A 26131-nucleotide genomic window follows, 5' to 3' on the forward strand; every position below is an offset into this window, starting at 1 on the left:
CTGATTTTTTAAAATATTTCAATTTGCTCCTTTTAAAAAAGAAAACACCCACCCTCCAAACATGACCTAGAATTCCTTTTCCTTCAAGAACTTCACAGAAATTTATGACAGAAAAACGCCTGTGAATTTCTACCCTTTTCCTTGCTTCACGACTCCTATGTCAAGACTAAACCCGATCTTCCCTTCAAACACTATTTTTCCACTAATATGTTCAAGAAATTACTGCCTCAACAGCCTGACAAAGGCACCCTTGAGAGGTGTGAATGACTACAGATGGGGAGCTGGGTTCAAACTCTTTGATAAATCTGTCTGAGCAACAAGACCCAAAGAGATGCACAGAATTGTGAAATTCATTTTCTTCTTGAATCCATTAGCAGATCTGAATAAATTAGTTTTGACAAAACCAGCACATTTTTGCTGACCACAAAAAAGGAAAAAAAAAACAAAACACAAAAAAACAACAACATCGAAACATGATCTAAAGGCATTCCTGGAGCTGTATGGAAATAAAATAACTTCTTACAGCAGTGTTTACACCAGCAGACTGGATTGGCAGAAAATGTACTAGAGGTACATTTTCAAATCGCAGCACCCACACTCTGAATTCAGTAGCTTCACTACTCAGCATAAACACTGTCAACAGCATGCCAAGGAGGTGACTAAAGGATGAGGGTCCATGTCTGGCAAGTGGGGCTATGCCAGCATTACAGCTGCTGCCTGGGGTTGGTCTCTGCATTCTGCAGCAGCACTGTGAGGCTCAGCTGCCTTTATACCCTACAGTCCTCCCACAGCCAAATCGCTTTGATTTGTTAGCAGTGAAGCCAAAGGAGATGGAGGAAGCTATTCTATCCTGGTGGAAGCCAAGCCATTCCAATTGTTGTGTCCTCAACAAAACCCAACATGCATTTGTTACACAACTGACCATGGACAGCACTACAGCAGTGATGACTAACCTGGACAGCTGTGACTCTTCCGCTTACTATGTAGAACCAAAGAAATGTTATGAGAAACAGCACAGCAGCTCAACATGTACAACCATCCCAAAGAGGAGCAAGATTAATTTTAAATAAGACTAAATATTTAAACAAATGTAATATTGAAACAATGAAACAGATAATAAGGAAAACTGAATATATGCTAACATATACACACATAAACTCATGCCACACTGTGCCTCAACGTTGCACCCACAGCTCTTCAATTTTTATTGATTTTATTTGGTAGCTATGTCACACAGAAAGCAACACACACAAACTCAGGAACCCTGCAAGATGGCATTTCATCAAAATAAAAAGAATACATTAAGTTTAACCACAGCTAGGGTGTTCCCTTTGATACAGAAAAAAGGTATGTTGCTGTGGGACAGACCACAGCAGGCATTGGCACACGGTTCAGTTGGAAGATGAAGACATGGAAACTCAGGTCTGTGCACCCAGGTCCTGACACAGAGGAGACGGAGCAGCTGGGCACCACTCCAGCCAGGGCAGGGGGCTGAGCTCCAGACCACTGCACACACCATGACATTTCACTTGTGTGCAAGCCCATAGCTTACAGGAGCAAGAGGAAAAGTAGGTACTGACTTGTTCTTTTAGCTGCCAAACATAAGAGCTGTGCAGTGTGAATATTCACATGCACACAATTCCTTCCCATCACTGAGGGATCCTGAGCACATAGCACCTGTCCTTGCGGAGTGTGCTACAGGGTTCCGAGTGTCCAGGATACAGACTCCCCTTTCCTCAGGGCACTGCATTAGCACATATGTACCCCACTAGTACAAGGGATGGGACAGGGAGGCCTCTTGTTCCAGGTACTGCCCCACTGATCACAGCCCAGCTCCTGGAACAGAGCAGTTACTGATGCTAAAGGATGCACCATCAAGTGAGACCCTCTAGCCCAGCTCTACACAAACTTTCCCAAGGTGAGAAACCACAGTTCAAGCTCTTCTGTGACCAGGACAGAGAATGGAATTGAAATTGGATCTCTTCCTTCTAATATTTTACAAATCAAGCTGAGGACATTTTCTGTCTTCAGGCCAGTGAAATGTAATGACATGCAGTAAAAGGAATTATTTTTAAAGCACATAAATACAATAGCTGTGGAACAGTATCACCAATACTTCAGAAAAACAGCCCACACCAATATTCACATCTTTTATTCATATATTTTAGTGAGACTAAAAGCTCTCATACTTTAAGATTCACGTAAGATACAATGTTGGATATGCATGAGATGAAGACTGCAAGGGTTCTTATTGTTCTCAGGTTCCTGGATATAATGAAAAAGACTGATGGGCTCTGGGAGAAGCTTCCCTACGCACGCAGTGCTATTTCAAGGTTTTTCACATCTTCTTCTGGTCTAGATCGTTTGACTAAAGAGACAGAAGAGAGAGTTACTAGAGTGGGCAGTTTTAAAGCTGTTTGCTGTGACTATAAAATTCTTTTTCTTCATTTTGCATCCATGTGGGAGACACTAAAAAAAGTACTAACACAATGGTGGTGGTGAAGTAGCATGGCTCACTTAAACCAAACTACATATTCACCAATCAGGCAAAAGATTTTTGTTTTTCGTGTATTTGCATAGCAAGTGCTGCCTCTTTGGGCATAAAACTCATCCCAAGACACTGCACATAGCATGCCCCTGCTTTCTGCCTCAGATGGCAGTACAAACCAGCACTGCACAGCAGAAAGGAGGCTCCCAGCTCTAAGACTCCATGTGATGCTAATGACCTTCCTGTCCACGATCATCTTCCTGCTTTTTGGATCATAAGGAGGTAGCAATTGTTTAGTTATCAAAATAGTTCTTCAGATTTCTAATCTGTTTTTAAACATGGGATGGACCTAAGACAGGACCTGAAGTACTTCATGATTTTGCAGCTATACACTGGGATGGTCTGAGCTAGATACAATATTTTTCAGCTGTATTTGAGTTTCTTACTACATACCATTGAAAAAGGTGCTAGCTGTAGATGAATTTGCTCGAATAACCCCAGAGAGAATTTCTGCTGTCTGAAAGAAGGCTCAATGTGATTTTGAGTGAACAAACATTATAAAAATGTTTTAAATAGTGTGCTGGGCTACTCAGGTCCAAGCTGCATGCATGAGGTACCACAACCCCTAAGAATTTCAGTTATCAGCCATAGATTACTGTATCTGTACCAAGCATGTAAGCAGCACCGAGTTTTACATATCCACTGCAGCTAATTAATTCCATGAAGCTGATTCAATGACTCTGGGATTCTGAGAGAATGAGTCCTGAATAAAGTCAGACAGTTACAAATTCACCTAGGTAAAACACACAGAAGAGTAATAGACAGAAATAAGCTTATAGCAAGTTTGGTTGTGGGCTTTTTGATATCACCTGAGGTACCATTAAACGATGAAGAGCCGGCATCATTTATTAATAGGGTTGTTAATTTAAGAGTCTTGCTAGACTGCATGCATAACAGAAAACACTTGTGCATAAACATAGTACTGTAAATACAGTTTTATTTTGAATGAGATGATTTCCACTTTAGTATTCAATCCTTTCTATATAGAACCCCTTGCTGTTAACACTCACAAGCTGCACCTAAGATGCTCATAAATACTTATTAGGACATGACACCTTGTAGAAAAAGCACATAAAAGCCTTGCTTCAGAAATGATACTAATTTCTTGTGAGTCTGCAGATAGAATTTAAGCTACTGATTTGACCTCTGATGACCAATATTTTGTACAACAGCATTAGCAGACGTATTCACGCTAGAGCACTCCACCAAGACGAACGGTTCCCAGTGCAGTGTTTCCCTGTTCTCACAGCGCACATTTCTCACCCTGTCTGCCAGAATCCAGATTTGTTTTAGTTACAAGACCATCTGCTTTTTGAAAGACTTTTGTTTTTTTAATGAAAGATGGACGAGGTTCAAATTCTTGTTGTAACCAGCAATGAATTTTTACAATTCATTGTCTATGCTGCTTACCGTCCGTCTTGCTTTAATTACTTGAAAGAAAGAAGTCTTATGGGGGAGAGTTTTCCAAATGCATAAAATTTTAAAACCAAAATAAGGTATAAAATACATTTCTGATGCTTTAACTACAAATAGTCCAGCTCCAGGTTTGTAACCTACTTCTGTAATCCTGTATTGGCTCAGGTTTCTCTTTCATGTCCCAGAATAAAGGGATGTGGAAGCAGAGGGAGTACTTTAATGGACTATCTACAGAGTTATAAGCATCATATACTTCCCCCCACCCAGAGTCTCACAATAACATCTGGCTCAAAAGAGTCTTAGTTCTCTAAGACTGGTGTTTGCAGAAGAGCTATGCTTACCTTTAAACAGCTCACAAAAAAAACCCTCAAGACTTCTTAATATTTAAGGACTAAAAACTTTAAAGGTTGGTAGACAGATTTATTGGTTTTTGCTTTAATTATTTTATATTTTAAAAGCCTCTCCATTTTTATTTCATATTTAATACCCTTTTCGAAGTGAAAAGCTTGGAATAGCAAACAAGCCTCCATGATACCACTAAAATATAGTAAAGGGGTCACCACTAATACCATGCTGCCAAGTTGGCAAGCCTTGATCAGCAAGCCATAAATTATACATCCACTAGCCATGAGCACTCTGCTACATACTTCAGGAGGAGGGAAGCATTGGGAAGTGTGGCACTGAGAATAGTGGGATTTGGAAGCCTCATCCCTGACCATGGCTGTACCAGGTTTGCACCCTGGCTCCAAACCAACACCATTACATTGCTCTCAGCCTCAGCACTTTACTTACTTGTCAGGGACTGTGATTAACCACCAAGCCCTGCCCCACCACAGCTCCCCTGCCAGGCATGCACAGAGCCCCAAAATGGGATCCACACATGAGTTACGGAAAGCTTCAGGCATTTGAAGAGCCCCACGCTGCCCCATCCACTATAACAGGAGACCTAAGCTGTGTGTGAAAGGGGGATAAAAGGAAGAAGAGAGGCAAAAAACAAATAATTGAGCAAAATGCTAAACAGTCCTCTAGTTTACATCCCTAGGTTATGCCGCAGACTCATTCCATCTGTGCACATATTTCAGTGAACTACATTTCATGTTTATATAAAATTCTTAACAGCAAATAAGAGCTGCCTGTTCAGCTGCAGGCACCGGCCTCATCACGCGCCTCCCATGCCCCGCAGCTGGCATGCCAGCCTCACAAACATACGCTGCCAAGAAGAGTCACGTCCATATCTCAAACCAGGCACAGACGCTACAGAAAAATCGAGACCGGATTAACAACATTTGGAATCTCTGTCCTTTATTGTTTGTTCACTATGGAGCCTTTGTAGGCTTCAGTCTTGGTTTCAATGAAACGACTGTTTCAAGAAAAGGAGAAAAAAAAAAGACAGAGGAAAGGAGAAACTCCATGGAGTAAGGGGAAGCCTGACAGCAGATACAGAAGTTTGATCCAAGCAAAACCCCAAAATCTAACAGTTTTTTTTTGTTCCAGTTGCTTCTTGATTTCCAAAAAAAAACCAAAAGCAGATGCTTTAGTTTACTGTTCCCATAGTACACTTTAGCATGCCTTCATCTACTTCCTGATGTTATTCCCATTTTCCCTTCTCATTTACTAATAAAAGCAATCAAAGATCACAGATATTATAGGCAGGGAAAAGTGGCAGAAGCCAAGGCATTTTTCATCATGTTAAAAATAATTTTCAAGACAAAGTCCCTACTAACCATGATCTCCTCTGAGAATAAATATAAGAACCTATTCCTCAAAATCAGTACAATCTAGATGCTGCCTGTTTAGGGTTGAGGTTTTGGTTGTTTTTTCAATAAGACCACCCAAAACCCAGAACATCCTAAACCCAAGAAAATACATTTTATTTACACAAGTATTTTCTATCACAGCCATGCTGGTTGTTCCACATTCACATGAACTTCATTGTACTCTGGAGCTATGACCATATTTCATACATTCTTTTTAAACCTTGATTAATTTAACAGAAAAAGAGTAGGCCAGAAGGAAGCTCTCTATTGAAGACATTTCTCCTCAAGTCACATCCAAAGTAGCCATGATTCTATATCACAGGAGCAATTTATTTAGAATTAAGACAGGAATAAAAGTGGTATAGAGAAAAGTATTTGAACAGCACTGACAAACTTCACTGCTGTAACACTTTTCCCATGCTATAAGGCTCATATCCAAAATTCCACACTGAAGCTTTTTTTCTCTTTTGAACACTGGGATATTCCGAAAGTTAATTTTAGAAGAAATCAGTCAGTAACCTCTGTGGGTGTTAACTTGCTGCATTTTACAACACAGTGTCTGCCTGTGCATTACTTTGCTCCACCACATGCTTTCCTGTACCTAAGTGGCACTGATAGGCTTCCATTCCACTACTTGCACCCCACCAGCCATTATAAAGAAAAAAGTCAATAAATAATATCTCCTCCTGCAAAATTAAAAGGCCAAATAGATGCTTCAGCAGGTGCCTCAGCAATGGCCCAGTTCATGGCAAAAACTGAGACTCCCAACCATCAGCAGCGGTTAAGTGATGCTACTGACCATTACCAACCTGTGGCCAGCAAAGAGGAACCCATCAGCAGCTTCATGGCAGGTCCCCAGGCCCTCCTGAAATCTAGAAAGCTGTAGGAGTAACTCAGGTCCAGAGGTAGGTGAAAAGCTTAGGAGCAGAAAAAAACAACCAAATAAAACCCAGAGATAAGCTGGTGTGCTTAAAAACTTCGAGGCAGCTTTGAGGGAGAATAAAAAGATTCATTTATTGTGTTAATGTTGCCCAAGTCATGCTCACAGCAAGTGCTGAGCCCAGCCTCTCACATAACATGATGGTAGATAGTCTCTTTATTGGGATTTCATAGGAAGACAAAGCACTTCCACCACCTTGGGAGGAGTGGGTGGACCTATCGTCTCAGAGAGCTGATAAATTTAAATCTCCAATTAAAATAGATATCCTTGTGTTCTTACCAAAAAGGTACTAGAGCAGTGCTGAGGGTTACAGAACCAAGTCTACAGTGCTACATGAATCTGCTCCAGCATGGAAAAGATAAGGAGGAACATTGGCCCTTTTTATCACAGCTATGTCCAACCTATCAGGATCCAGGAGATCTTAACAGCTACATCTTGGAGCACAAAACAAAGTAAGAAGGATCTTGCTGTACTTATTTTTCAGAGACCATCTGTTTCTTTTAAGACTTTGCAGTCTTCAGAAGAATCATTTTGCAGATTTTATTAAAATAGATATACATACAAAAATAAAAATGGCTGCAGAGATAGGGAAATGCTCTCAGTGTCAAGTCTCTTGACTTGCCAGGTCTGAGAAGGAATCCACACAAACTGACCAAGTAAATATGTTAGCCCATATATATGCTTTTTTTTTTTTTTTTTCCCCAGTAGGGTAGAGCTTAAAAGATTTACAAATTGAGCACTTGCCGAGGATGAATTTCCTTCCATACAATGCAGTCACTTCATGAGAATATCTGCAATACAAGTATCCTATCTCAGGATGGGCAAAATTTACAGTCACCCCAAAAAGGAAGGAAGGAAATTAATAAAAAGAGGAAAGGGCTGATAGAGAAATGCCATATGACTAGTATATTCCCCCTTGAATGTTAATCAAAGAAAGGTGAAAGCAGAGAAGAAATGCAGAAACCACCCCCCTTCCCCTAAACTCACACAAAGTATCAAGGAGATAAAACAGTCCTAAGAGCAGCATACCGGCAAAGGCAAAAATCTGTAATGTAAAAGAATTCTGATTCAATTCAAATAACTGAAAGCGAAAATCCTATATCAGGTACAACTGTTTTGCTTATGCACACAGGCACAGGAAAAGCAGGGTGCAAGTGCATTATGCATAATGTCAATGAAAGCCAATTTCCAAGTTGGGCACTTGCAATACAAACACCCAATATGAATACATATACAGAGATAAGGACTCGGAAAGAAAACCTGAAGTGAAAATACCATGTGACCCAGGAATACGTGCACACACAACTCCTCACCGCCCCCAGGAAAAAGAGCAGGGAAAACAAAAGTGCCTTCTGAATGTGCAAATGCAGTAAGTGATGAGCATTTAATGCAACTAGCCAAATACATGTAGTGAATATCCATAGAATCACAGAATGGTTTGGGTTGGAAAGGACCCTAACATCATCTAGTTCCAATACCCCTGCCATGGGCAGCGGTGCCTCACACTACACCATGTTGTCCAAGGCTCAGGTAAGAGCAATAAATAACAATAAATAATCACAAGATTCTCTTTAACCTCCTCCTTTTTAGATGATTCTCCAAGTGTAAGTCTGGGAGCAATGGAGTGTACCATAGTGACAGGCTGATGAAGGTTGAGCTGCTCAACAGCCTTCACCCCAATACCCAGCTACCACAGTGGCTTCTTTTCAGCTCCTAGAAATCACTGTACTGGGCTGGAGCAAAACTCCAGCTCAGCACTGGGAATCCACACAGGTTTGGTCAAGGCTCTAGAACAGCCCTGTGCTACAGCCCAGTCCCACCACATAACTGTTTCCATTTTGAGATAGGTTGCCTAAAATAGACCTATTTCATTTGGTATAACCAAATTGTTAAAAAGAGTTATTTGCATAACAAGAATCAACCTGCAGTGAATGCGTTACTGTATGTGAATCAACCAACCCTCAAAAAAAATCCACTGTTGGAAAGTGTTCATACATAAAAGCACCATTAAAAACAACTATAAAGTATATTTCTAACCTATATTTCTAACACAACCTATTCCAAATTAAACAAATTATCAACTGTGGAAAGAGTTAAAAAAAAAAATAATCTGAAAAATATGTACTTAAAGCAGATACTAAAGGTTGGAGTGGCACTAAGCAGATTTACAGAGGAAGATTGAGACACCACCTTCCCAACCCCACTTCGAAGTTTTCCTGTCTCCCAGCTTGAGTTAATGTCATGATCCCAAAGGGGACATCACTTGCAAGTACTAAGCCTACTTAAAAAAAGTAGTACTTCAGAGTCACAGAAGGTGCCAAGGTGCCTTGCAGAGGCTCAGAGGCTGGCCCTCAGAATTGAAACTCAGTCTACCTGAAGGCAACCAATAATGAATGCAAAGCACGAATAGAAACAACTTCAAACATTTGAGCTAACAGTGGTGGTTCAGTCTCATGAAACCTGGTGACAAGGTAACTCCACTAATCAGATTTCAAGAAGAGCAAGGGTTGCTGCCACCATCTACCCAAGAGGCGAGTTAGAGCTCAATCCCTCCAAGGATAGAGAGCAACCACGGTCCTCATGTTTGTTCCCTGAACAGAACATGACCAGAAGTTAAAGTGACTGTTACAAGCACGTTGGTGGTGCTCTGCTGACACTGATTTCACAAGCAGCCTCACATCAACATGGGTGACAACAATTCACATTGCTTCACAGCAACAGCAATCACCCATCACTGCGGCAAGTCTTCCCAAAGCAGCTGCCCCAACGCACCACTCCTCAGGCAGCAGAACAACAGGCCATGGTCAGTGCTATCAATATCTACCAAAGTGATCCGTATTAGCTCTGGTCATGCACACAGACCTATCACCTATGAAGTCTCCATTCCAGGGGAAGGCAGGACAGCAGACTCAACAGACTGTCCTCCAAATTAATGGGTCTCTAGACAGAAAAGCCTCTCCCTCTCAATCATCTTTTGAACACGACAATGGGACAAGGTGAGACATAACTGATTAACAGCATGACTTTGAAAGATGATTTCCTGAGGTTCTGACCGATTTTCAAAATCAGCAGCATCTTCCCCCAGTAATTCAGACACTGACAATGGATGTCAGTCACTGCATAAATGAGCTGGCACTTACTAAAACAACTACAGCAGTAGACTAAAAATGCAGTATTTGGCCTTAGGGAATTCAGAGAATCAAAATGCATTCTTGTCAGAGTCTAAATTAAATTCAAAGGGCATCAGTCCATCAGTAATATACAAGTTTGTTAAATCAAAGGTCTGAGGAACTGCCCCAGCATCAGTCTGCATTATCTACATAAAACAGGATAATTTATTCTCAGCTCTGCCTCGTGCATTCAGTCCCCAGACTGTCCAAGAGGATTCAGCTAGACTGCTCTTCATTGTACAAAACCAAGAGACAGTATTACTTTATTTCAGATACATCTCTCTGCCTGCACATACAGTTAGAGCAAATTATCAGATACCAACCAGTACTTCAGCTGTCCTCTCTCTTGGACATCCAGCCCAGTTGGATTAATTCAACTGGTATACCACATAGATAGCAATTATTTCGTAACAGGTAACATCACCTAACAAATTTTAGCAACATAAGGAAGATGTTATGGAGCTTATAGTGTGTGAAGGAAATCAACACTGTTTATGGCAGAAAAAAAAAAAAACAGTATCTTCCCAGAAACTTATCTTTAAAAGAGGGGAGCAAGAAAATGTTTCAGATGCACCTTCTATAACCTACCTTACCCACACCAATGCTTACCTTTTGTATAAAAAAAGGGACAATGAAGAGACATATCTTAGTGAGCATCTCTAAGAACTACTAACTCAGCCTCTCTATCCTCCCCATCCATCCAACACATAACCACCTCTCCTGAGGAAACTGTCTTCCAAGCACCCCAGAAAGAAAATACCCATGCACCCATCACCACCCAGCAGACCTTCTTCCAACGTACACAAAGCCAGGAGAGCATGAAAAGGCATGCAAGAAAGGGCTGATGACAGTATCCCATGTCACCGGGTTTTTCACAGCTACCACTGTGTCTGAACACAGGAGCAATGTGGGCAGGCAGTGTTTTACACACTGAGGACAAGGTTTCACTTACCCAGCTCCCTACAGGGGAGCGCCACGCTCCAGCGGGGCGGCCGGGTACCTCTGCCATGGGGCATGCCGGGGCATCACAGCACGGCGGCTGCCGGCAAGCTGCGGCTTCAGGAAACCTAAAACAGGAGAGATGCGAGTCAAGAGTGAATGTGCCAAAGCCCCTTTCAAAAGCGGCACTGACAGCCTCCCACAGACATCTGCGGCATTGCCACAGCTGAAAACCCTGCAAGCAACACATCATCAAGGTTGACTAACCAAAACACTGTTTGTTAGAATGCAATTAAAAGTGGAAGTATGAGCAATTTAACAGCTATACACACCAGAAAATATTGCATTGATCTCAAACCCAAACATTTTTAGCCCAGTAGTGATGCCCTGCAGCAGCTGTCAGCAACCTGATGATCTGGCTTTTAAAATATCAGCTGCCCTTCAGTGTTTCATCACATGGGAGAGTTGCCATATTCCTGAAAAAAAATGTGAGCTCCCAGCCTTTGGAATACTTTCAGCTTTATTTCACCAATACCTATTTGCAAGCTTCATCCATTTGTAAGCTACTTTTAGACATTACAAATAAAACATTATCTCTAGAAGCAAAAAAGCTAAAAGAACAATAACATTATTTCCAGTCATTCAAGAATAACAGTGTGAGTTTGAAGATTAACTACGCTATTAATGAGATGTGGGTTCAAGGTCATTGAAATAATGAGCATTATCAAAATTACACCAAACAATCTGTGAATCTACTGGAAGGCTGAGATATAATTAAGCAATTTGCCCTTTAACTTGCACCTGACAGTAGTTTAAGTGACATTTCCCAAACCTAAGGCCAACAGTCCATATTGCCAAAGTCTTGCAGGTTGATAATCACAGCCTATGCCCCCTCAAAACTCCAAAACAAAAAGTAGTGTTAAGAGCACTGCTGAACAGCAAGGAACCACTGGTCACAACTGAAAACTTTTGGCTGCGTCAGTGAGTCTCAAGCTACCCAAAAAGCAGATGGCAGAATCCAAGAGCCTCTGCCTCTCCTTGCTCCAGTTTCCCAGCAAAAGAGCATGGCACTGGAAAGATGCTTTGATATTGCCTCCAACATCCACATGCAGATGCACAAGAGGCATTTTTCAGAATTAACCCACAGAATCCATTAATAAGAACAACAGATTCACATTTAGGATTAAAAGGGTTGATGTACTTGAACATGTATAGGTAAGTGAGCCAGGAGAAGGAAGAGGAGCCAGAGAGGTTTGCTGGGTTTATGTTTTCTGAATTGAGAATGGCAACACCGCCTATTTAAATCTGACTGCAGTCTATAAAACCGCAACTGGCATAATCAAAATACTTTGTACAGGATATACTTGATTAAATCAGCTTAATTTTCACCATAAAGTTGGAACATAATTACTGGTTAAAAAAAAAAAATCATATAAAATATCCTTTATCCAAAGATTGCTGTAGTTTCAGGAGAACACAGTTGATTCTTCATACAAAACCGGAAGTGGCTAAATTGCTTGAACACAAAAGATAACTCAAATTCAACTACCAAGTTGTGCCCAGCAACTCTCTAATAATTGCATACAGAACACAAACATGTTTTGTTGAGAACTCATAATATCTAATCAGCTATAATTGTAAATTTTATTTTCCATTTGTAAATTACCAAGGGAGATAACTAGAGAACAGGGGATGTAAAATAATATTCTAGCTGGGGATATTTTGTTAGCACATAAGCCTCTACCCACCCCTTCCCTAATGCCTGCAAGGCTCTTCTGCTTCTGAACTTATTTTAATTGTTAGCTTCTCTTTGAAGGTATTTCAACTATAGCACAAGCAATGCTCTAATGGATTCTCAGCTCTGTGATATTTTTCCCAAACAGTTCTTTTATATAAAAAATTGGATGCTGAGATGTAGTTTCCCATGATTGTACATCTCTGTTTCTGAGGAATGTCAATATTCTCATCAAGTGAGATGTTTCAGAGTTCCTAAACTTAAAAACAAACAAACAAAAAAAAAAAAAAAATACACCTTCTGTGGGTTTGTTGTTTTCTCACATGAACCTGTTTCAGCACTTAACTCATTGCTCCCTTCTCCCCCTGCCTACTTACTGGCTGGTCCTGCTAAGCTGTGCAGCTCCACCAGCAAGCACAGCTCTCTGGAGCCAGGGGAGGATGCTTGCAGGGTCCAGCTGGTAGCACAGCCCAGCCTGCACCACAGCAATGTACTTCACACCTCTCCCTTAGAAAGTGCACCCTTTGGGCAAGCAGATTTGGTAGTTGGCATCTTTTCCAAACTTGCCTCTGCCAACACTTATTTTTCAGATGCACAAGTAGTTACTGCCATCCTGAACTCCCAAAACACCACCAAGAGCTGCACTAAAGACATGACACACTGAGTACCTCAGCAGAAAGCAGATGGCAGTTGCCTCATGCTTAGAGCATCCAGACACCACAGCTCCTTCTGCTTAAGGGACACTTCTGACATTGTCCCAGGTCATGCCTTCCCTATGACAGCATCTGACTACATTTTGCCACCAACTACAGTCCCACTGTGACAAGGACCCTTCCATAAGGGCACAGACAGTGGGGCAGTACAACTTACGCCTTTGTCTCTTACCCCAGCAATGACAGGCAGACCTTTCAGTAAAGGAAAACTACTGTCAGCTACATCTGTAAGCTGAACTATCCAAAACTAAATATAATTTAAAAGGGGAGTAATATACAAAGAACCACCAAAGGATTTCAGCCTGCCTTATGAACAGATATGTTTTTTTAAATAAGCTTAAATGTGCTTCTTCAAAGCCAGCAGTCAGTGGAACCAATATTCCACTTTTACCAGCCCTGCTGCAAAAGCCACACCAAGCTCACTGAAAATGCAAAGACAAACAAAAAGACAGAAATTCCCTGCATTCTGCAGCACTCTGACAAATAACATATAGATGGGTGGAAGAATGCAGCCGTAATTAGCAACCTTGTTGACCCAGGCAGTCATCTTGTGTTTTTTAAAATAAAAAAGCTAGCATTTCCAGGTTGTAAAAAAGCAGTAACAAAAGGTCATTCCTCTGAAAACAGCAGCTGACAACTTTATACAATAAATAATACTATTTTATAGTACAACATCCGCAACATGGTAAGCTTAACATATTAACGCTGACAGAAATTATCTCTGTTCTCTATTAATCTGCATTCTTTACAGATGGTTATTCACAAAAATTAAGCATGAAGCTGAAAGGTTATCTATGGCCATATTACCAAACATCTGCTTGCAATTCTGATTTCATGTTTGCATGCTATTCTTGGAAAAGCAACCATATTTGAGAAGTACCAGATGTGACCAAGTGTTCTTAATCGTAAAATATTCTTTTTAGCAAGATAAAAGTTCAGTGAAAAAGCCAGGCCAGGAAAGAAATCATACTCTCTGAACACAGCAACTGCCTTATGCCACTGCTGCTGAATACTCCAGGGGAAGAGTGCTTCTGAAGAGGAAAAATAGCATTTTATTTGGTGTGCCACTACAGATAATCACTCTTCATTTTTAAATATGAAACATTCAAAGGAATAAACATGAACTCGGTTTCAACTTTAAAGCAGAGAAGTTATGCATTACATGAACTGAACCACCTATTTACTCTCTGGCAGGGGGACTGACATGGTACCTTTCAACCCCCAGTGGCAGGAGCTCAAGCAGCCTCCCACAGATTGACTTGAGGGATCTTGACTTCCTCCCCAAATGACCTCACCAAGATCTCTCACTGTCCACAAGAAGGAAGAAGCAGTTAACTGCGGGCTGGGAAGGTGTTGCAGACAGCAGGCCTGTCTAGCCATACAAGGGAATTAATTTTGGACCAAGGAGAGAAGGGTTAATTCTTTCAGAGAGTCTTGCTACACTTAACCTAGTCCCTAAAAATTATATATAAAAAAAACAACCCAATGTTTCTGCACCGTCAAAATATTTGTTCATTGTGTTTGATAGCTACACTTTTTGAATGAATAGGACTGCTAATCCAAAATAAACTCTGCAGATAAAGTATCAATGAATTTCTATTACAACACAAGATTAAATATGTACTCATGTAGCTTTTTTAATATACATATACACACACAAGTTTAGAAGTATATGTGTATTCTGTTTATAAACTATCATGGACTCCTGTCTTTGCAGAGACAATGCCTCTGAAATTAAAGAAAAAAAGAGAAATGTAAGAATGAAATACTGGAGTGAAGGATTACAAGCCCAGCCACCAACACTTAGTCTGATTCAGGGACATCTTCAAAAGAGGCTCATTTTAAATAAGGCAACCTGCATAAGGAAAGAAAATAAAAACTAAAATCAAAACCCACCCACACTTCCATCCCCTCTTTTCCTCTCCAACAGTTCTACTGGGTTCAAGAATTATTCTTCTGATGAGCCCTTGTGCAAAATGCTGAGCAATCCCTAAGAATTGTTCAGAGGAACACAATACCATGTAAAGATTCAACTTTGGGAAAGTTCAGCTTCCCCCAGTACTATAAGACAAGAAACTGTTGCACTCCCAAGCCTATCTTCAGTCTGCATTTATTCTAGTTTTTTGTTGTTTTGTTTTCTGGGGGGGCTTAGGGATTTTTTTGTTTGTTTCGTCTGTGGGGTTTTGTTGTGTGTGTTTTTTTGTGGGGGTGGTTTGGGTTTCTGGGGGAGTTTTGGTTGGGCTTTTTTGTTTGTTTGTTTTGGTGTGGGTTTTTTTTGAACTGGCTCATGGATCTAATTTAATCCCAGGCTGATTAAATGACAAAGCCCATAACATTTAAAGTAAAACTACAGGTGGCAAAGACCTGCATTGTTAGTTGATGCTGCTCATACATTCTTTTATTGAGGAACACTGATCACCACAAATCCCAAATATTAAAAAGGCATAAATTATCTCTTTACCTACAGAAAAAGGAGTTTGATCTGGAAGACTACTGTTTCTTAAAGTATCATCTTAGATCCTTTTCATGTTCTAACAGCTTGGGACATTCACTGAATACATGATTCATATTTTGAAGGTATCTCCATGACATGGCTCCTTGAGCTGAAGGTTCAAGACTACAAGTTATAAGCCTCACAATGAAACTGGGTGAAATTCTGTATTCTGAAGCTCTACTTTTCACTCTCCTGCCCCATTAGTTCACATAGTTCTTTTAAAACTTAGATTAAGAATCCCAGAAGGGAGCATGCAGTGCTTCACACAAAGCTCTGGAAGGTGCAAGGGTTTGACCATGGTGACTGGCAGATCCCCACAAGGTGGCAGGCCCCCAAGTGTCCCAGCCATCACCTCCCAGCCTGCTTTTCCCAGCACTGGAGCAGGAGTGAAGTCTGAGCCTGCAGCAGACTTCTGTTTCGCTATGCCAGACCTGCAGAATATTCCTCACCACCACCACAACAGGCAAGGGAAAAGAAAATAAGATCAAAAATATATGTGTACTTTCCCCTCTTTGCTTCCTGTTCCCTCAAGTACAGGAATTCACACAAGTGGCAAATGATGCAAGAACCTGCCACTGCACATACAAGAGGTCTGAGAGCTGCCCTGAGAGCAGGAAGCTCTGCTGAAGGGAGAGTTGTGTCACATTAAGCCATACAAAATTTGAGTAATTGAATTGCATAGCACAATGTAAACTGGGAATAGCCTGTTTCCCCTCCCATGCATGGGCCAAGCTGAGGTGATGCCTGCAGCCACAAAACAAAATGCAGAGCACACCTTGAGCTACCTCTGCAGGAAGGCATGAGGACTTTTCCTGGTACAAACAAAGGCAATGTGATTATGAAATGCAGAAATAGGCACAGGAGCAATGGAGCAAAGACAGAGGAATAGGAATACCAGGAATCATCCATTTAATGCAAAAGCACAAGCTGAAATTTTTCCAAGTCTCTTCAGCAATGATGCATGATTCTATAAACAAAAGTAGCTCTTAACATACTTTCCACTTGAAATTAATTCCTGCAAATGGAAGAGCAAAGCAGAAAAGCTTCTGTTTTGGACATATGAAAGCATCCAAAGGCTGTTCCTTACACACCTCTACACCCCTGACATCATTTCAGGTGTAAACCAAGGGGTCTAACACCCCAGGAAAATGAGCAAATCACATACACACTCCTACAAGCAGTGTGTATGTAGCTTCTGTGGACAAGAACATGTGCATTTAGCTATGGTGCCTTGAAATCAGAAATCTAATCAAGAAAAGAACTGTTTTCAGCCATCAGATAAGCTATAAAACTATTATCAATTCATACTGTAAACCTAACACTGCCAAGTACCACTATATCATAAGAATACTTGTTGCATAACTGCATGGCAAAAGCCAAGAAATCAGAAATCTAATCAAGAAAAGAACTGTTTTCAGCCATCAGATAAGCTATAAAACTATTATCAATTCATACTGTAAACCTAACACTGCCAAGTACCACTATATCATAAGAATACTTGTTGCATAACTGCATGGCAAAAGCTTCTTCTGAGCAAAAGAACAGGACACCATACGCTTGTTGCTGACACCTTAAAACACTTCACAAAGCTGTCAGATGGATCACTCCTACTTTTGCAAATGCAGAAACTGAGTCATAGGAAGAACATAACTCACAAAGCTCTCCAGCCAGCAGCAGGGGACAGTCAAATTTCTTTTACCCAGTGTTCAATCTACTAGGTAACACTTACTAAATCAAAGCTTTTATTTCACGTCTTCGAGTATGCCTCAGAATAATTTGATTAGACATTGGACTCAGGTCAAATTGACAGTGTAACCTGAATTATATAAAGACTACTTTCTTCTGTTCCTGTGGACATTAACATATGCTGAATAAATTCCCCAACGTTACCTGGACCACTATTTTTCACACAGCTCTCAAATGAAGGTATGCCAGAAGACACTTGGAATGCTTCCTGACATTGTACTGATGCTTTCATTTCAGCAGCACCTCTAAAGACAGGACAATGGAAACGAACTACGGACTACCACTCCCTCCCTCTTTATCTGCCATGCTATATTTAGGGTATATGTAGATGTAAAGCAGTAAAAGACTGGAAGCAAGTCTTCCCGCCAGTGCTCCTGTTATTGTCAGTACTGGCAGAGCTGTACTGCTGCTGAAGACAACAGCAGCAGGTTTCCAAAGAAAGGGAAGTGTATACAAGGATGTTTTACACAGCCAAACAGAAAATCTCCCTTCTAGTTCCCTCTGGCTTCAGGCAAAACCAGCAAATCCTAAATCAACACAATTCATGAGCACACAGGGACAGGCAGAGGCAGATGCCATGGTTTTGCCTGCAGTTGAAAATTTTATGATTAAAAGGTTTATGTTGGTATAGCTCCACTGTGAAGAATCACCAGAGGATCTGAGCACTCCGTGTTGATGATGTAGCATGGGACACTGAAAAATTCAAATCTTACCTGCAAATGCTGCTGCTCCAACACTGAAATGCACATAACAGTACGTTACTGAAGAAGAGAGAACAGCTTGCTGAAAGACAGCCACTTCTATTTTATAAAAAGACGACAAGTAATATATTATTAAACAAAGCCATAAAAATTTTATCACAACTGTAATATCATTTCTTGTAATTAAAAATAAAAAAAACAAAAGCTAATAGTTGTTTCTTGATTAAAAAAAAAAAATCACAAGTATTAGTACTAAAAATGCTAGTAGTAAAAAGGAAATGTTGAAAGCAATTCATAACTGAACAAAAATCAGTTATGCTCTATTCCAGTAACCTACAGGAAAGCTGTTAATCTCAATATTCAGGATTCTGCACAGCAGGGTTGGGTTGCGAAATAATCCTTTTAAAGTTGAGTTTCAGCAACTGACAAAGGCAAGTGTTAGCTGAATTCTATTTATGGTATTCATCCAAATATCAAATAAAGTTTTCCTGGCTATGTTTCAGTCATCCCTATTCACAGCTCAGAGTGCTTTTATAAAATGTAGGCAGGCGGTATAAAACCTGTGTCTTGTTTGTATCCAATTTTATACATCCCAAAGAGGGAACAACATTATTCAGTAATTATCACCTCAAGAAATGGGCCAGTAATGACTTACTGAACAGTCTCTCCTGTGCAGCTGTAAACTCCAGACAAAAAAAAAACGAGAACTCGCAAGACACCCCTCAACCACCACAGTGAGCAAGGCAGAGCAACTAAGGACAGACAGGACTGCATGTACATGAACATAACAGGGTACCACTCCACTAAATGGCTAACCACTTCAAGCAGCATATTTGAAAGGCTTTACCACATATAGGCAGTAGTATTTAGAGAGGCACATTCCTCTCATAAACAACCCAAAATGGGAGGAGGGAGGAATTGATCTGTTCACAATACCTTAAGAATGACAAAAGAAATAAATCCAGTGTTGCCATGTTTTCATCTTCCAGCATGCAGGAAGCCAAGCTAAGCTTATGTTTGGAAAGAATCCAAATATGATAGGTATGAAAAATTCCATTAAGGAATTCAAACAACCTCATTTTGCCATACAACACTGTGACATAACAACGTTGTTATAACAATGGCGTTTCTTTATTTCTGTTCCTACACTAAACTGAATTTTAAGGTTTTCTCCCCCTCTTCATAGACTGTCACTGCGAAGACTTCATTTCTCAAATGCTCAAAGAAACCCCAACACAGGATGATCAGAAAATATCAGTAATAGCTGTTTATCAATCCCTTAAAATATTGCTAGTGTTTCAGAACCAAAGCTCATCAGAAGCGTAGAAGCAATCAGACCCTCCAGCCAGTTATGCTGGTTCCTGATTTGCAATGCACCATCCCAGTTCAGAGGCACACAGAAGCCCACCTGACCCTCAGTTTATTACTGTCTGAGAACAGCATTTCTCAGCCTTCTCAGCTATGCACACATTTTTCCAATTGAGTTATTTTTGCCACCTCTTCCATTTGCCGTAGAACAAGAAATGCAACACATGCAATGAAAAAGTGTACGCGCTTTTCCTGTCAAGGCTGTACCGCGATATTTGACATGAAGAACAAAAGCGTACAGGTATTCAGACACACTTTCAACACATTGCAGCCCCTCTTGGATTCAGGATTTTTTTAATAAACCTGGATGTCGAGGGTCTGTGCAGGAGACTTGACAGGTCCTAGTAACTCCTAGCATGATGTCTAGCATCAAGCTTACAAACCATCATCATGCTTGTCTCCTTATTCATTTTTATAAGATACTGACATTAAAAGGTATTTTCTTTCATCATTCCCCAAACTGAGATCTATGCTTCCTGCCATCATTTGAATTTCTCATTATAATTCAACTATGTTTGATGATGAACATAACTTTTAAAAGCAAACATGAAGTAATTTTTGACAAACAATATACCTTGGCAGAGTTAAAAGAAAGCTTTGCTAAAACCCTGGCATCTGTAATGTCACTTCTAATAAACTGACTGATCACGTACATGAAAGATATGTTGTGTGAAAGTGATGGAGTCTGAGACTCTTGTATCACACAGTTTGTCTCTCTGGTATTGCAATAGGGGTAGAACTTCATCCATGTTAGAAAGCACTGAAAGTAACCAGAGACAGCCTGGATGCTTGACACACATTTCATACAGTCACAAGGCATCTTGGAGCACTGAACATGAGTCCCAGATTGCCTGCTCAGGTTTCTGTCACATTTAGCACTAACAGCAGCTACTCTGAGCACGTCATGCCAGAAATCGGAAAAAAAAAAGGGGGGGAGGAAAAGGAAAAAGAAGATTATAAATAATATCCTTTTTAGCGACCCTGAATGATATAACAGAGTCATGTATGGTTCCACCTTAGGCTCTAAAAGATCTCCATTCTAACAAGCAGTGCTGGTGATACATACCAAGCCTCCATTAAACTGCAGATAAAGATACATGCAACTAATGAAGTACATTCTCAACCACATGCAAACCTGAATGATAAATACTGCACCTGGAAGGAATTCCTCATAGAAATAAAAGATGAAAATTGTATGTAAAAACAGGTTTCAAAACTATTAAGCAAGTTCCTCTCCAAACACGATCACAAATGGCTCTTGGGAGAGAAGTGGGAACCTCAGCCAATTAATTAAAGGCAAAACACAGATAAAAGATTCCTTTCTGTGGCACAGAGCTAAAACCCCAGTAGGATTGGAGGGAGACAGCAATGAAAGAATCAGTAGTGTAACTGCTCTGGAACTGCCAAGTTATGTGAAACTTAAGGATAGTCATAACAAATGAAGCTAAATATTCAGTTAGCCCACATCTTTTCTCTGATAGCAGCAAACTACAGGGAAAGGCTTACAAGAACCAGAAAGTTAAAAAAAGTATTTCTATTATAACACCTTCTGAAGTCTGACTATCAGCTATAGACTAACTCCTTAGCATACAGGCTTCCCTAAATAGGTATATCCTCTGCAAATCTAACAGCTTCTTGAACTGTTTATCCTTTCACCACCCAAAACATCTGTCAATCGTTTCCACAATTAAATGGTGTATAGAAGAACAAAACAAAACAAAAACAAACAAACAAAAAAAGCTAAAATCTGTCCCTCATTTTAAATTGCTGCCTAATCATTGCATTGGATGTCTCTTATCTCTGAAATCATGGAAATAAATAAGCACAGCCTATTTATCTGTGCTATATACCATTCATGATTTTCCTCCTCTCCCATTCATTCAAATTCTTCAGTTTGGTATCTACAGTTAAACTATGCAACATTTTGTACACGCTAAAGCTTGACACTGATTCAAGGAAAGACAACATAATAAAAGATAAGTCTACTGAGGGTTAGAGTTTGTGGAGATAATTGGCAAGCATGCAAAGATTATAGCTGGATGGATATAGTGTACCTATCAAAAGCTTTTGAGGATTCCAACATCCTTTGTCTAGGTCTATCCCACCCCACTTCCCAGTAAATTGAGCTATTAGAGTTTGCTATGACCAGCTTCTTGAAAGTCATATGCAGCTATACTTACAGATCCCTTCAGCTCCATTAAGTTGTCTTTACTTCTAAGGGGAAAAAAACCACCCTCGTATTCAGTTTCTTCAACAGGTAACTAGTAACCCACTATATAAACTGTTTGTTTCAAATGCCCATAGTACTTCAGCTGTCCTTCCTCTATGTCCAAAAGGTGAATTCAGCAAAAATAAAGCCTGTTGATTCCTTGACTCAGGGGCAGAAAGGTAGCAATCTTCCTAAATTAATTCTTTTGCTATTGTATTAATGTATTGAAATACCTGTATGGCAAGGAGTACTTACATTTATTCTAGACAATATAATCCCCTCATATTATTTCCCCATCTTATTAAAGAGCAACTCCATTCCAGTACAGTTCAAGTTTCAAGGTGAGGAGGAAGGTGCTGTCTAGAATTCAGATATGAAATTGATATAAGATTTACTCCCAGATGAAATCAACACACAGGCTAAGGAAAGCCACTGATCACACTCACACAAACATACTTACAAGCAAGAGATGATGGAAGTTCTTCATCACTAACAAATGCAAAGAGGAGTTTAAAACTGCTGAATATGCTGAGTGTGCCTGGAGCACAGACCTCCAGGAAGGCCCAGAAAGTCACTCTCAAAGGAACACACTCTTGATGAACAAGTGTAACTCTCTTTCTTAAAGGAGCAACGTGGCAGTCGCATCACCCAATAGGTTCTGAACCTGGTAGATAGCCTCAGCAAAACTGGTAATAGGATACAAAATCTCAGTGTACAAGAAAATGAACCACTGTATTTCAGAAGAAAAAACTGACATAGTGCCCCAGTAAGAAGATGACTGCAAAGTAACACTAAACATAAGAAATTCTGATGTGGGAACTCACAGATTTCCCAACAACAGTAAAAGCCGTTCAGAGCTCACAAACTGACATGTATTTATGGCCATGAAGATGAAGGGCCTGAAGCATCTTTCACACAAGGAGAGGCTGAGAGAGCTGGGGGATTGTTCAGCCTGAAATAGAGGAGGTCTCAGGGAGATCTTATCCATGCACAGAAAATACCCGATGGGAGGGAATGAAGGGCTCTTCTCAGAGGTGCCCAGTAATAGAACAAGAGGCAATGGGCACCAATTACAACACAGTAAATTCCACCTTAATTATTTTAACCATGAAGGCAGCCAAACACCACACAGGTTGTCCAGAAAGGTTGTGGAACCTCCATCACAAAGATAGTCAAAACCCAGCTGGATGTGGTCCCAGGCAAACTGCTCTAGCTGGCACAGTTTGGCAGGGTGGGAGGAAGAGGGAGGCTGGATTAGATGACCTCAGGAGGTCCCTGCCAATCTCAGTGACTGTGTGACTGAAAGCGGACACTTTCTCTAGAAGCACTCACCCTGCTCATCTCCCACACCCTGTGCAACTGGGGACATCTCATTGTTTTCAGAACTTTAACCTAAATCAGATGATTCCTGGGGTCTGTAGCATTCAGTTACAAGATATAACCAAGACTATTAGCAACTGTAATTGTTGTAAGCTCCTCAGTAAACCTGCTTTAACAGGAATATATTTTCCAAGCTAAGCCACCTTCCCCATGCACAAGAAAGAAAAACATACTCAAATATTCTAAATTAAGAGACCTTCTCATTCCTAATACTAACCTGAAGAGAAAGTAAACTTTAAGGAATATTTCTTCACCAAGCATACAATTGGATTGTGGAATTTCTTGCTGAATTCAAAAACTAATCAAAACTCAAGAGAACTAATTCTATATACTCCTATTATACTACAAATAGTTGAGCATATACACACATACATACAAAGGAACTTCACTGAAAAGGGAGACATATCCATACTGTGACACATTAATAGTGGTACTCATGCTGTTCAAATGTATAGATGCATAGTACTGTTTGGCATGAGCTCTGCTACAGGCTACAGCTCAGGAGCCACTGCTGCCATCAACACTCCCCAAGGACAAGCACTAAGGGAAGTGGAATGTAATTTTAACAGAAGCAGATTGTCACTTACAACTCATATATTCCTGCTCCACTTTAAAAAGCAGTTTGCATGACCACTATCAGTTAATAGTCACATTTGTAGGTCATGTTTTCCTATGCACAAGAGAACAGAAACTGTCATAGTTAATAGAAGCTACTGAATTCTCCAGGTTATTATTCTGCAATCACTTTGTAGTGCTACTATCAAAACTTACAGATGTTTCTGCTGGGTGAATCCATTAAAAAAGAAAAATAATCAGGCCTCTAGTCAGCAAGAGAACTGGTTTGTAATGTCACTTTTTCTGAATGGGATTGCAACTCCAACCCTGAAAACTTCTTATTACTGTCTTTAAATCTCTCTTTCCTATATGCTTCATCTTATCTGGGCATTAATAGGAGCTGATAACCATCTTCCCTTTGTTTGCCAAACACTATGAGCTTCAGTGCAACTCAAATCTGCTTTTAGTATCAAAACTTTGCATTACTTCGGCATATTGCATTAGTTTTATAAACTTTGTAAGGTGAGCTGAAATTCTTTCTAATTATTTACAAAGCAACTATAAAGCTTTCTCACCTGCTGAAGGGACAAGTAATCAGAGGAACTGGAGAAGGATTCTTCAGAGCATATTTATGTAAGCAGTGAAAAAATTCCTTTGAGTCTGGTATGGTGATATTCACCACACAGATCATTCAGAACTATATGACTTAATAACATAACTGATGTTGAGCATTTACATTTCAAGCACTGCATGCTTTTGGAAATAGCAGTTACTTAAGATTCTACTATGTGCCCACCAAAATATGCTACTACAACCCCGTTAAGTTAGATCTGAGAATTCAATTCAGTCAGTTCCTAAAATAATTGCTGTACTTGCTAATGAGAAAACCAAAACTTGCCTGCATATTCAACCTCATCAGTTTGCTCTTTACATAAACACAGAGAAGGTAACAAACATGATGAACTGCAGAGACACAATCACATAGCTTCCTTCACCTGCGCTTTGGACACTCATCAATTCCTGCTAGGGTTTATCAGCATATCTAAACTTCCAATCAATTCAGGCCATTGCCTTCTTGTACAAAAGTAAGCATTACTTCCCTTTCATTTTCTCCAACTCAAAAGAAATGCATTTCCACATAAAACTAAGTAAGCTGTGTAATAGTGCAAAAAACAGATAAAGGCTCCAGGCTGACAATAATTTTTAGTCAACAGGCACCAAAAATTAACTACGCTGCTGAAAACTCACAAATAAAGATCAGATACTTCATAAAAATGCTAAAATCTTAACCTACAACCTGAGAAAACACATGGTAAAAAAATAATAGATCTACTTCTTGACCATATTACACAGCAGTATCCTAGGATTTCCCTTATAAACAGCTGTAACAGGTTTCAAATACACAGACCCTGAACTGAAGAAACAAGTACTCTTGACTCCTAATATTTTCATATTCTAAAGATTCTCAGATCTCCATTAGAGCAAGTATCAAAACTGCACAAAGTACTTTCCAGAACAAAACAAAAGTGCTACTGAGTAGCGTAACCTTGCGTCAAAGAAGAATGTGGTAAGCCAAAACCAGAAAGACTAAGGTGGGTGTCGGCTACTCTGACACTTCCCATGCTCATGCTGAGATCTCACTTAAGTCAAATTCAGGCTCTTCATTGCGATATTCAAATCCATCCATGGGATTCAAATACGTTCTCTCCAATTGCGGGTTCTTCGAATATCTAAATTCAAATGGGACAAGAGAATTGGGCAATGTATGAAGATTCTCTAATAGATAAAAAACAAACAAACAAAAAAACAAAAAGAAACAAAAAAAACTACAACTTTCATAGAACTACATAAAGTACCAAAACAAGTAAAACTGACAATGAAAGAATCCAACTAGATTTAGAATTAAAGAAAAGGCTTATTTAATTCCTCTTAATTTCCCCTCCTCTTTGATCCGCACCACACATTTACACTTAGATACAAACAGACAAGCGTTATGAGAACAAGTTATTCCTGGGGAGATTCTGGTTGAACATTAGACAAAAACTTTTCACACTGAAAACAATCAGCCATTGGAATAATCTCCACAGGAAAGTGGACTCCCCAGCATTGGACACTTTTAGGACTCATCAGGACAGGGTTCTGGGACAACTAATGTGAGTCATAACACAAAAAGACCAGATGATCCTTGAGGTTTTTTCCAACCTGGTATTCTATAATTAAACATCAGAGAACCTAAGGCAGGAACATAGTCTGACAGTCTTCCATCCACAGCTGCAGCAGGAGAGGTGCTGCAGCATTCTGCCCAGCTTCCCAAGCTCCAAAAACGGATTCCCTCAACAAGCCCCAAGAAACCAGCCCCTGCAGGAAGCCTGGCTTTCCTGGTCTCAGCACAAGCACAGGCACAACAAATGCAACAGAAGGCACAACATGAGGAGCATTTATGTCCGTGACAGAGGCAGT

General features: G+C 40.1%; 1 protein-coding gene across 3 annotated transcripts in view; it reads right to left on the bottom strand.

The window, feature by feature from the left end:
* The window catches only part of KIAA1217 (KIAA1217 ortholog), a 373707-nt gene that overhangs the window by 334935 nt on the left and 12641 nt on the right, over positions 1–26131 (bottom strand). For all 3 annotated transcript variants that reach the window (XM_061468242.1, XM_061468241.1, XM_061468243.1), the window contains exon 2: positions 10784–10898. In XM_061468242.1, coding sequence (XP_061324226.1) covers positions 10784–10847 — 64 coding nt within the window. In that variant the 5' untranslated portion in view covers positions 10848–10898. The remainder of the gene's footprint in view (positions 1–10783; positions 10899–26131) is intronic.

Source organism: Pezoporus flaviventris, unplaced genomic scaffold, assembly GCF_033815535.1.
Source record: "Pezoporus flaviventris isolate CSIRO_AGI_PZ_B2104156 unplaced genomic scaffold, CSIRO_AGI_Pfla_v1 ptg000047l, whole genome shotgun sequence".
NCBI classification, from domain to species: domain Eukaryota; kingdom Metazoa; phylum Chordata; class Aves; order Psittaciformes; family Psittacidae; genus Pezoporus; species Pezoporus flaviventris.